General features: G+C 42.8%; 1 protein-coding gene across 20 annotated transcripts in view; it reads left to right on the top strand.

The window, feature by feature from the left end:
* Positions 1 to 13172, top strand: part of LOC137433857 (CLIP-associating protein 2) — a 186780-nt gene that overhangs the window by 111292 nt on the left and 62316 nt on the right. For all 20 annotated transcript variants that reach the window (XR_013624324.1, XR_010985755.2, XR_010985754.2 and 17 more), the window contains 3 exons: positions 1011 to 1103; positions 2564 to 2743; positions 6793 to 6900. Coding sequence is in view for 16 of the 20 variants with exons in the window: in XM_068126315.2 (XP_067982416.2) it covers positions 1011 to 1103; positions 2564 to 2743; positions 6793 to 6900 (381 nt within the window). In the remaining 4 variants the exon portion in view is untranslated. The remainder of the gene's footprint in view (positions 1 to 1010; positions 1104 to 2563; positions 2744 to 6792; positions 6901 to 13172) is intronic.

The following is a 13172-nucleotide window of genomic DNA, read 5'->3' on the forward strand; positions in this document are numbered from 1 at the left end:
TCCTCACCACATACAAGGCTTTCATCCGCAGCTCAATGGAATACTGTTCTCACCTATGGGCCGGTGCTCCTGCCTCACACCTAGCTCGGCTTCACGCTGTTGAAACCAAAGCTTTCAGAATTATTGGAATCTCCCGCGATGAAGCTATCTCTGAGGGCCTTTCACTCACTCACCGCAGGCAGGTAGGTGGTCTTTCTGTCTTCTACCGACTTCTCTCCGGCCTTGCACCCCCAGCTCTCTCTGTGCTCTGTCCCCCAAATATTCCTACAGGTCGCACAAGATCTGCCAGCAAGCCTCTGATGGTTAAACTGCCGAAATCTCGGCTCTCTGCTCACCTCCACTCTTTCATTCCTCTTTTCTCCCGCCTCTGGAACAAACTCCCTCACTCCCTTCAATCCCACTCCTCCCTCCAGGTCTTTAAAACAGCTGTTCACCACCATCTCTTATCTTCTCCCATCCAAAACCTTGATCTTTTCTACCCCCGCTAATTCACCCCAGATCCACCTTGTTTGAAATTCCAACTTCTTTCCTGGAAGTCCTGGCAGTGTCCATATGTTTTATACCTCTCCCACCGCCCCCTTCCCATGCCCCCCCCCCCAAAGCCCTCGCCCTCTCTCAGATCTCTCGATGTCTCCATGTCTCTCGGTCCCTGCTCTCAAATGTTGTGTTTGTGTCCTTCCCCCTCTCTCCCCATCTTGTCTACCGCTCCCGATGTTATATGTTTTATGTGTCGGTTTGTCTTTCTGTGTGATTAATGTTCGCTCTTTCACGAGCCTCGATCTTGTATACAAAAAAAAAAAAAAAACCATATTATCTAATAGTTTTTGTAAAAAAAAATTAAAATGTTCCAACTAACCCCACCCTCCCCTACCTATTTGAAATCAATAATTCAAAAATTTGAATACCAACAATTTCTAATATGTGGATGATCCCAAAACCAGCAAAAATAAGTATGTGATCTGCCTACTGTGGTGACGCAGCATATGTGGCTAGCTTTTTTTGTATTTCAGACCGACTGCAGAGGCGACCAATCAGTACTTTGCTGACCAAAGGGGAGGGCCGCAGTCGGAAGCCAGCACGGATGATACAACCACCCTCTCATCGTAAGACATTTGAGACCAATTTGCCTGGTTCTAGTCTGGTTAGCTTTTATTAACTTATTTTGAGGCCTCCACAGCTGAAGACACCAGAGGAATTATGTTTTTGGGTTGCCTGTCCAGCCGATTTACATAGCAGATTTTTGTTACCACGATAACTTGTGAACCACTGAATGAATTCCAACCAAACTGGCAAAAGTGTGAATTATAATACAAAAATGAACTGATTGGATTTTGGGTTCAAAAGGTCAAAGGTCATGAGCCCTTTGAAAATAATTTTGCAGATCATAACTCGAGTTGGAAGCATCTGAGGTTTTCTCTCTTGCACTCTCTCATGTGACCTTTCATCTTTCATGCGATCTTTAATTGGGATCAAACATAGCAGTGGATTGACATCTAACGTGGGCAGAGGCCTATCCATTGACTCATTCAAGTCAAATCTATTTTCTATTTTTCCACGTGGGTTGAGGTTTATGGAGAAGCTGGATGACAAATAGCGAAGGTTGACACTGACATTCCAACATAAGAAAACATGCCAGACCAGCGTCCACAACAATAAATGTGGGCAATGAAAGCCACAGGTGGGACAAAACAGTAGGGTTGGTGAGATTGGACACCGTCATGAGTGGGTATGGCAGATAACATGTGATGGAAGGTCTGCTGTCATTTTGAAAGACTGGAAGGAAGGACACTACGAGATGATTTCATGGAGGTGATTCCACAGATTTAAAAAAAGTGGGGCAGAGGTGTTAAAGCTAACGATTTGCCGGTAACAAGGAACAGGTTACTGGGCAGGTTGGTGTTGGACAACGGCTTCAAAGGTCAGGGGTGGTGTGGTGGGGGAGTAAGGGTAAGATGGGTTTCAACCTTTGCTTCACAAATCACAAGTCTTATCTGTCTGGTATACCCCATAGCTCTTCGCTAGTAGGGGAATGTGTCCCTGTATTCTGGATACATTTCAAAAGTTCTGCCTTACTTTTTCAGGCCATTACATTAAATGCATAGCCATGCCCTAATTAAATTATGCAACCAGCAGACTAAATTCGTAATTACATCCTGGTGAAATGTCGATTTGTTTTTAAAGAAAAGTTTGCAGTTGGGATAATCCATAATCACCAAAATTGTAAGAACTACAGAGTGGGAAATGCGGCCTTCATCAGGCACTATTGCCATGTTTACTCAGATCTTGAATGCCCTCTCATAGCACCACAGGCTTGCTTGCAATAGACCCACTGTTACCTCATGGTCTCTCTCATTTCTGCATCTGTGCTGTTGATACACCTGCTGGCATCCTGACCCCATTTCACCTACCACTCTTATCCTTATGCTGTAGTATACCTAGTGTGGTCTTGTTTTTGATTTTCCCCTTCACCCCAAATTTTCTGTTGACCCTTCACCCTCTGTTTTGTTCTTTTCTTTTTTTTTCCATGTACCCTGACACCTGTATATTAATTTTGTTGCCTCAGGAAGCCGCTCCAGTTCACCAGGTAGTATTTTAACTGGCAGTCCCATTCGAAGCAGAGGCTATCATAGTCCCACGATTGCCATTGCTGCCCTTGCTGCCGCCACACCAACTCGACCTCGTAGCAAGATTCCACGAAGTGTGGGCAGCAGTCGTGAGACCAGCCCAACTCGAGGTTGTTCAGGTGAGCAGAAGTAACATTTCATTTTATCGGTGTTGTCTTCGTCCTCTTCATTCTGTTATAAAGCTGTACTTTAGTGTGATTTGCAAGGACAGCAGGCAAATTAACAAATACAGGTAGGGTTCATAAAATGAGAATAAAATGTCGATAACGGTGCACGCGCTTAATAAATCAATTATAAATGAAGTGCTCAATATTTCTTAGACATCTGACAAATAAAGAAAGAACGAGCAATATTCCCTCAGAAAAGTTTGGAAAATCATAAATATCTCCTTTCAACAAAGAAAAATGATAATTTGAACACAAGGCAGCAGTTTCAAAATATTAAAATATCCATTTATTCATTAGAATAATGTGTTTAGGCCAGGAAACAGGAGAAATCACTTCAATACTTGGTTGGTCCTCCTTTCGCCTTGATCACAGCTTTTATGCGTTGGGGCATTGATGCGATGAGGCAGTTGTATTTTCTGTTTTTTTGTTATGCAAAGTCAAGGCTCGTGGAGGAGTGAGAACATTGAATGGTTCAGGATGTAACAGAACAAAAGGAACAGTATAAGGATATGTGAGAAAACCTCCAACATCAGGGTTGAGGGACAAAAATGGAGGGAGACTTCGACAAATAAGGAATGTGGGGAAGAATGAGGAGTCGGGGAGGATGCACAATGTGGACAAGATGGATAAAAAAAGCAAACTCTTGGGAAGAAAAACTGGAAATTTGGAAAAAGGTGGGATTGGGGTGAGGGATTAACAGTTGTATAAAAAAACATGGTTTTGGATGGGGGTTAAGTTAAGCATCTGATCTCAGTTAAGCATCTGAGATGATGAAGAGCTGTCTTGAGGACCTGGAGGGAATAATGACGTTTGGGGGGGGGGGGGTGAAATACCTTAGTCGAGATAGAATCGTGTAAATTAGAATGCTCCGTATGCCGCGTGAGGCCATCTTGATGTACATAAGTAGGCCGTCTGTCCGGGTAAGAGCGTTTGCATGTCGCCATAAGGAGCATGACTTTGTGTTAATTAATTCTAGGGCTTAAATATGAATTCCCCAGTGTGTAATTTGCCCCTGTGATCTTCCCTCTATCTTTATTACAATTAAAAAGCCCGCCAAACAACAACTATAACAAATGGACTCATTCGCTAACCACGCCACCAGGGCTAACCACGCCACCATGGCTAACCAACAATCAGCACGTAAATCCCGCCTCACGACCGCCGATGTCATCCGAACATTCCCGAAAGAGATTGGACTCCGCCCCCTGACGACTTGTAATGAGGAGGCCACGCCCCAGCCTTCGTGATTGGTGGAGGCGCGATGGGATGATTGAGTAGAGCTCAGTGATTGGAGAGAGTGTGACGTCAGCGTGGAAGATTCGAGAGGTGAAGGAAAAAGAGACGCTGTCGTGCCATCTGGCTCTTCTGGTCCTGGCTGATGGTGGACGGTCGCATTTTATATCGCTCTCCCTGCGCCTTCGGTGGAGGCAGCTGCACTTTGGGCGGTGCATGCTAGCGAGGCGAGTGGTAGGAGCTCGGTGGATTGTGATGATCGGAGGAGGGATTTTGGCCACTGCTCCATGGGTCGGTGGCTGCTACGGGCGCGACTGTGTGCCATGTTGTGTGCTTCCCACGCGGTGACTCCCGTTTGACGACCACCAGGCTTTCAAGGGTCATTTGGGGACGCCAGGCTGAGTACCGGCCAACGCACCACACACACATTTTCTTTTATTTGTCTTCCCTTGTCGTGTCTCTGTGTCCGTATGGAGGGTCCCTCAGTTAGAATTTAGTTTCACCTCACCATTTATTTCGTTTTTATCACTCTTGCATTAATCTTCATTCAACCCATTATTTATTGCATTTCTGTGTCGTGCCTGTATATTAGTTTCTGTGTCTGTGGGGATCGAATAACCCCTGCGTGTGTTTCCAATCAGATAAGGCTTCAAGCCTTCCTACGCGCGCGAAAATATAATACCGCCAAGTTGGGTATACGCCTCGGAGTTAAGCATGTTTCGGTCATTCGTCCTCTTGGGGTCTTGCCTCGGGGACACGACACATGGTTTTGGATGGGGGATGATCTGAGATGATGAAGAGCTGTCTTGAGGACCTGGAGGGTAGAATGTGATTGAAGAGAATATGGAAGTTGATTCTACAGGCAATGTAAACAAGAGGAATGAATGAGTGAAGGTGAGCAGTGATTTTGGATTTTGGGAGTTTCACCATGTGAAGGGAGTTGCTGGTGGTCCATCCATCCTGAAGAAACCTGTGAGATGGGGGGGGGGGGGGGGGGGAAGGGGGTGAAGCATAGAGGGTGCAAGACCAGAAGGAAAACCACAATAAGATTATATCATTATTATTCCCACAATGAGACAATGACACCACTGAACTGTGTGAAAGTGATTGGCCTATAGATTCAGCTTTGTCGTTGGAGATACCAATGATCTTGAATGCCAAGGTTTCCATGGCGTCAAGCTGAGCAAGGTAAGAGGCAGGAGCTTCAGCCCAGAGATGAGAGCAGTATTTCATCAAGCTGTGGATAAAGGCCATGCTTGTGGATAAGAGCTGCATTCTTCTACTTATTAAGTGGTGCATTATTCTACCGTGATGGATTCCCAGCACTGGACCAGTTTATCCTTCAGTTCCTGAAGTGTTAGGGTTTGACCGCATTCAGCTTGCATTTAACAATGCTCCTTAAATTGTCCATTGGGTTTAGGTCAGACAGGTTTGCAGGCCATGATAAAACCCCAATGTCATGTGCAGCAAGCCATGCCATAAACCATGTGCTATGTGCCGGAGATGGTTTTTGCTGAAAGATTATGTCATTGTTACCAAATAACACTTCACCAATCGGCATCATTAAATGATTCAGCACGTCTTGGTACACAGCCACGTTAATTGTCTGATTCAGCAGGCATAGAGTTATGCTGTACACCTGGATGATTTGACACCATCGTCCTTTCACCTTCGAGCAAGGTTTCTGGTAGACTGGAACCGGTTCTTCTTTGCCATATCAGCCAACTTCCTGTCCTTTCTTGATGTGGTGATCCGTTTCCGTTCAGAATTCTTTCTGTATGATGCGACACCAATTTGAGTGTGAAGCTTTTTAAAGATGCTACACATTGTGGATTTTGAACATCCGATTTGTCTGGCGATATTTGACTCGGACTTTCCATTACGGCGAGTGCCTTGACCTCTGCTTTCATCATTTCAGGGATGTCGCGCTTCATTCCCATGGCTAGACACGTTCGTACAGTACTTGTACACATGCATCAGAGGACCTTGCAATCCTTACAATGATGAATGAAGTAAAATAGGTATCTCAACATAAAACGTCATCTATTTTAATTTTTGGACAAAGTAAATTGCTTATTCTAATATTTTGACATGAGTGTCCAATATACAACTGAGCACTGATTTCTTTCATTATTTGAAGTAAATTATCAGCATCTTTTTCCATTTTCCAAGATAACGTTAAATCTTTTTTTAAATATATGTCAGATATCAAACAAAAATTGAGTGCTTGATCATTTATAATCGATTTATTAACACGTGCCCATTTCTCGCCGCGTTATTCTAATTTTATGAACCAGACTTGACACCCTTTTTGAATTGAACATTTAAAATTGTAATCCCAGGATCATGAGAGAAGGATTCAGATGGGAATGCTAAAAATGCCACTACTTTTACATCGGTTCATTTTTTTCCGTGTTGTCTTCCCATCACCTCTTTTTAACAGAATAATCACCTTTTGTGTTGTATTTGTATGATAAGTTACAGACCTCCTGATAAACTCATGTACATCCAAGTAATTATTGACTCCTATAAACCTGTTTATTAACTTTATTGTGCTCCACATTGCCCTGGTCTTTCGCAACATAATTATCTTTGCCGATTCAGGATTGTACGTAATCATAATTTATTTACTTATTTTATACATGCCCACGGTGCGTTATTATCAGTGATGCTGTGAGGTGTATCATGCATGTTATGTAAAAGGAAAATGTTCTGACATAAAGTGGGGACCTTTTTTATTTGAGTTTGTGTTGATGTGATGCGTGCAGCTCGGGGTAGCCAAATCCCTCGACCGAGTTTGAGCCAGACGTGCAGTCGTGACACGAGTCGTGAGAGCAGCCGGGATGCTAGTCCTATCAGAGGTTTCTCCTCAATCGGTGAGGCTTGGTCTTCTCTTTGACGCATAGCTTCTCAACTCTCTCTATATCTGATGTCCTTCCTACCACATCCTCTAATTAAGGTGCACATGTCACAATATCGCATCACCTCGACTTTCTTATTTGCCATTCAGACACTTTCCTCGCTGTGGAAGACACACACACACACACTGTTTCCACTTGATAATCTCGTGTGTGTGTGTGTGTGTGTGTGTGTGTGTGTGTGTGTGTGTGTGTGTGTGTGTGTGTGTGTGTGTGTGTGTGTGTGTGTGTGTGTGTGTGTGTGTTTTAACTCGCTTTTGTTTTCAAAAGAACTCTAATTGAAAAAGGAAAAACAAAGTTTCACTTTTTAAAATTACAAATCGATATCGACAATTATAGATTTTACACCAAGTTGGATAAATGAGGTACTTTTCTATTCCACATTGTATGAATAGCTTTCTTGAAGAGCAACATTCCTAAAACGCTATTCTATGGTACAGTTTCAGGGGAAATAATCAGAACAGTGAGAGCAACCATACAGGGCACTGAACTTAGCAATAAATTAAAACAACTAGTCAGATGTATGTGAACACAGGGAGCTACAGTAGAGCAGAATAAAATAATAAAACAAGTTTTTCTTTAAAATCATAAAACGACACCAAATATAATTAGTGAAATACAATATGAATAGTAAAAACACCATAAAAGAAAGCTATAAATTTATTATTTAAATAAAATAACATTTTTAGTGTTTACTAGGGGATGCAGTACAGCATGTAGAAAATCCGTTTAAAATCACCATTTCAGTATTGGAATAACAGCTTGATTCACAAATAAGTGGGGTTGATGTGCTGGGTTTTTTTTTATGTTGAAGGCTCCAGTCACGGACTATGATTGTCCTCATCGAGGTCAGGCCTTAAATAAAATAACTGCATTGATAAATGTGAGGAAAGGCTAACCCCCGCTCTCACAGAGAAAATGGCCTTAAAATGCCTGTTGTGTGTTGTTGTGATAAATGTGAGGAAAGAGAAATAAAAGAAAGAGAATGTAAAGGTGGGTGAAAATGAGTTAAAAAGGTGTGTGATGTTTGTTTGTAAGAAAGAGATTGAAGCTAGCCCGGTAACTATAGTTTGAGTGAGACAGAAAGTAAGGCCAGCAATCCTGACACGGAGAGTGTAACATGGTTCCGGGCACCACTTTAACGCTCCTAAGTCAGAACGGTGGTACTACCCTGAGTGGTTGCTGTCTACAACCTACTACTTAGAAAAGGTTGCTGGACATGTTATACCTAAGGTAAGGTGTGCATGATTGAATGTATTGTCATATGATGGAATGTGTGATGAGAGTTCTGAAATTATGATAATACTCGTACATTAAATCCTCTAGCAAGAAAAGTTTGAATAGAGACATTGTATTGATGGGTTGCCTGACTGCCTTGAACATAACTGAGGTTGTGGATCGATTGATGGAGGTAATCTACTGATGTGGACCCATGGCCGAAGTTGTGGATCCAACGTTTGGAGAGGTTCTGAGCTGAAAGGATCGAAACCTCGAGGAAGAACGGTGCCCAGCTGATGATCCGTGCGGTCGGGAAACTAGTCAATTGCTTACTGATTGAGGGTCTTATTTTAGGTAAAGGAATTATTTCTAGGTTTACCATTTTAAAAAGGTTGAATATATGGTGCTGTGAAATTACCATCATTTACAGAATTATTTTAAATTATAACATAACGTTTTAGGATTAGCCATTACTGAAAAATAAATAAGTAGAATTGTGAGGAACAAACATTGAAAAAATGAGGTTTGTTGCGTGCGTGTGAAATTTGAATGTTCAACCATCCATTGTCGTGATACATTTTTGTTCAATACCCCTTGAATGCAATAGTCCCTGGTGTTGGGCTAGTGGCTAGGGTGCCAGCTTAGGATCCTGGGTTCGAATCCCGGTCGATCGCTGAATTAATGCCAGGGGGGTTGACTCAGCCTGTCATCCTTCCGAGGTCGGCAAATTGAGTACCAGTACACTGGTAATTCCCTGTTTATCGTATAAAGGCGACAAACAGGGTTGGCGGCAGGAAGGGCATCCGGCCGTAAAACATTGCTTCAAAAAGGGGACCAAAAAACAACAACAACCACGGTCCCCGAAAAGGCCAACCCCCGCTTTGCGGGGAAAAATTGCCTCTAAACTGTGGGTTTTTTTTTTGGTTTTTTTTTTAACCCCTTGAATGCAATCTTTTTATAAACTTTTATAATAAAATGAAGTTTTGATATAGAATCAAGATACAGTACAAATGTGCAAATCTGAAGATGAATTAACAACACTTGATTAAAGCAGTTGCATTTTTTTTTTTTCGAAACACTGAACTTAATGCAAAAACGAACTGTTACTGTTATTAGCCTGTACAGTATTATGCCAGCCAGTTAAAAATGCACATATTCCCCAAATACAATCCGCAGCTTCAACGTAGTATCGTGACTTCATATTATATATCTGAAAACATTCATAGGGCTCAACAAGGGCGAACAAATTGTTGTATCACACTTAGTTATGCACTTCCGCTAAGCTACAGCACAACATTTGTCAATACAATTCCCCATTAATTAACATAACCGACTCTCCCTCAACCACCTTCAAATGAGGTCAGAACAAGCAACTTCATCCTGTCGTGTGCATGTTTTCCAGTGGATTTTCCAAGTATATTTGCACAGATGAAGGAGTTGGCATCGTGTTCACTGCAGTTTTTTTTAATGCATACATTCAACGTGCGCTGGTTCCATGTGAATGCAAATGTCAATGGCTGTATTTGCCTCCATCTATCTATAATTCCAGTAATCTCTGTCTGTACGTTTGTACGTTTGTACGTTTGTCTGTTTGTCTGTGACCGCTGTTTCTCGACAACTACCGGTCCGATATACTTGAAACTTGCCAGGTATATTGCTGGGGACCCGAGGATGTGCCTTTTCAAGGTTTGAAATTAATCGGACAAGTACTTACCGAGCTATGGCGATTTAGCCGTTCGCCGTTCGCTTTGCCGTTGCGAATGGACCAAACCATTCATGTAAATAGAGGGGGGGGGGGGGGTTCTGTGGTCGTTCGCTTTGGCTTTGCGAATGGACCAAACCATTCATGTAAATAGAGGGGGGGGTTCTGTGGTCGTTCGCTTTGGCTTTGCGAATGGACCAAACCATTCATGTAAATAGAGGGGGGGGTTCTGTGGTCGTTGCGAATGGACCAAACCATTCACATCGAATCATCGAATCACATCGAATGGACCAAACCGTTCGCTTTGGACCAAACCATTGCATGTAAATAGAGGGGGGGGTTCTGTGGTCGTTGCGAATGGACCAAACCATTCATGTTTTTTTTTTTTTTTTTTTTGGCAAGGAACGGGCACCCACGTACGGGCACGTCCTAGCTTATATATAGTACGGGCATGCCCTAGTCTATCTATAATTCCAGTAATCTCTGTCTGTCTGTCTGTACGTCTGTACGTTTGTCTGTGACCGCTGTTTCTCGACAACCACGGGTCCGATATACTTTTAACTTGCCAGGTATATTGCTGGGGACCCGAGGATGTGCCTTTTCAAGGTTTCATATTAATCGGACAATTACTTACCGAGCTATGTCCAAAAAACGATTCAACCAATCAGAGAGCAGCGAACGATCGCGTGTGCCGAACGTGGCGGGCACACTCTGCCTCGGATGGCACATTTGAGAGCGTATTCATTTATTTCACGTTTGCAAACTATGTTGGCGTTAAACTATGTTTTACAACTAATAAAAACGAATTTGCGATTCATTCGCTTTCCTGCGCGTTTGTGTACGCGATGGCGATTTCTTTACCAAACTCCGGAAGCCGTTCGCTTTGGACCGAACCATTTCATGTAAATAGAGGGGGGGGATTGTCACCACTCGCAAGCCGTTCGCTTTGGACCAAACCATTTCATGTAAATAGAGGGGGGGGATATAATTTTAGATATATATATAGTACGGGCATGCCCTAGTTTGTGTAATTTTGAAAACTTTTCCCCCAGAGAAATTGATTTGCACATTCGTACACATTTATACAACACAGAGAATTCTGAGATGTTGCCCAACCAGATCAGCTGCATATCTCTACTCGAGTTAAAACCACACACCGAGGTCACACCTCGAGAGATTAATGAGCTTGAAGGTCAATTTGGTCGGTTGTTCGCCCGCCCGAGCGGTTGGCGACTGATCCTATTTTAACTAGGATATAATCCCAAGCCAGCTATCAGGATTTTAACTAAATTTAATGATTTTCCTCTGGAATTATTTTCCTCCTCATGGATACTATATATAATTCTGCTTGTTATTATTAAGTTCCTCCTCATGGATACTATATATAATTCTGCTTGTTATTATTGTCAGTATTTGTGGTTGTTTTATTTGTATGCAGTCCTATAAATTAGGTGGTTGTACTCGTGGTGTGCCCAGGAAGGTTTTACTGCATTAAAAAAATTCATCGTCGCGTGGTTTCGGGATGGGGACAATGACGCAGATTATCTTTTAAATGTGTATCATGTTGCGTTGCTCCCAATAGGAGAGTGTGTTACAAGTCCCAGCAGTTTACAGTATTATAATAGTATCTCTGTATGAAAACAGTATATAATTGTAAACTAATTGGCCAATTTACATCCATGCTCTGTATTTTATGCACTTCTAAACCGCTGGATAAAATAAGTTTAAAAAGTGGTGGTTGTACTCTGGGTGTACTGGAAATGTTTTACTAAGTTGGGATGGCCTCCTCCACCTTTGATTTTTACTTTCATGCTAAAGTGGGGAATTATCATAAGAAATGGGCGAATTATCATACCTGCTAATGCATTCCTGCCACTCGACGGAATAACTTGAAAACTAGATGCATTCATTAGACTATTAAAAAAAAAAATCAAACTCCTGGAAGTTGGATAAATCATTCTAAAATACAACATTTTTCTGTTATGTTTAATGAAAGTTATAGTTATCACAGATGTAAGGGGAATTTGGGGAAACATACGTGTCTGTTTGTTTGTTTGTTTGTTGGAAGAAATGTGTTGAAACTTAGTGGTTGGACTCGTGATGCAGAGGAATATTCTACTAAGTTGGGATGGCCACTTCCAACTTGCTTTTCCTCCCCTGCTGCTCCGATAGGGGGCAGGCCTATTTAGTGTACATATACACTTGATAATAAATAATCAAGCGGCACATGGAAGGCAGAGGACATAGCAGGCTGCGCTTGCAAGCACAAATAAATAGCACCGCAAAGCGGGCATACCCCCTCAGCCCATGCATGGTGAAAGGAAGCCGTGGCGGCCATATTGAAAATCACAGCGCGCCCATTTTCGAAAGGCACCTTCCTCTACTCAACCCCAACACACACTGCAAAAATGGATTTAATCAGACAAGTCGTTCTCCTTGAAATTGATGGAAACCAATTTCAAGATGGCTACCGTGGCGGCCATATTGAAAATCGCAGCACGCCCATTTTCGAAAGGAACCTTCCTCTACTCAACCCCAACACACACTGCAAAAATGGATTTAATCGGACAAGCCGTTCTTGAAATTGACAGAAACCAATTTCAAGATGGCTGCCGTGGCGGCCATATTGAAAATCGCAGCGCGCCCATTTTCGAAAGGAACCTTCCTCTACTCAACCCCAACACACACTGCAAAAATGGATTTAATCGGACAAGCCGTTCTTGAAATTGACGGAAACCAATTTCAAGATGGCTGCCGTGGCGGTCATATTGAAAACCGCAGCGCACCCATTTTCGAAAGGAACCTTCCTCTACTCAACCCCAACACACACTGCAAAAATTGATTTAATCAGACAAGCCGTTCTCCTTGAAATTGACAGAAACCAAAAGTTGACGGATGCCCGGACGCCCACCCGCTCGCCCGGACGACATCCCTGACGACAATACCCCTTAGCCCATTGGGCTGAGGGGTGAAAACTAATTTGTTTAATTATAGGCTCATGCATGAGATATAGAAATAGAAAATCTAGTGGTATGAACATTCTTTATGGAGAGTATAGCCGGCCTGTTCTGAGTAGAGATTGCGGCATAGTGGTCCACCACCAAGAGCCTCACCAGCAAAAGTGGGTGAATGCCGATCTCAAATGCTCCCCCTCCCACCTCTTTTGTCCATCATGCAAAGTGTCGCGGCCACTTCTTGCCAAACGGTCGATCGGGCGACTCCCCATGTCGTTGAGTAATAGCAGCAATTTTTCTTACTAGCAGCCCAGCCGATAGCAAATCACGTTGCTGCCACAGTGTAGAAAAGTCCT

This window comes from Myxine glutinosa, chromosome 1 (genome assembly GCF_964187855.1).
Source record: "Myxine glutinosa chromosome 1, kmMyxGlut1.1, whole genome shotgun sequence".
Lineage (NCBI taxonomy): Eukaryota > Metazoa > Chordata > Myxini > Myxiniformes > Myxinidae > Myxine > Myxine glutinosa.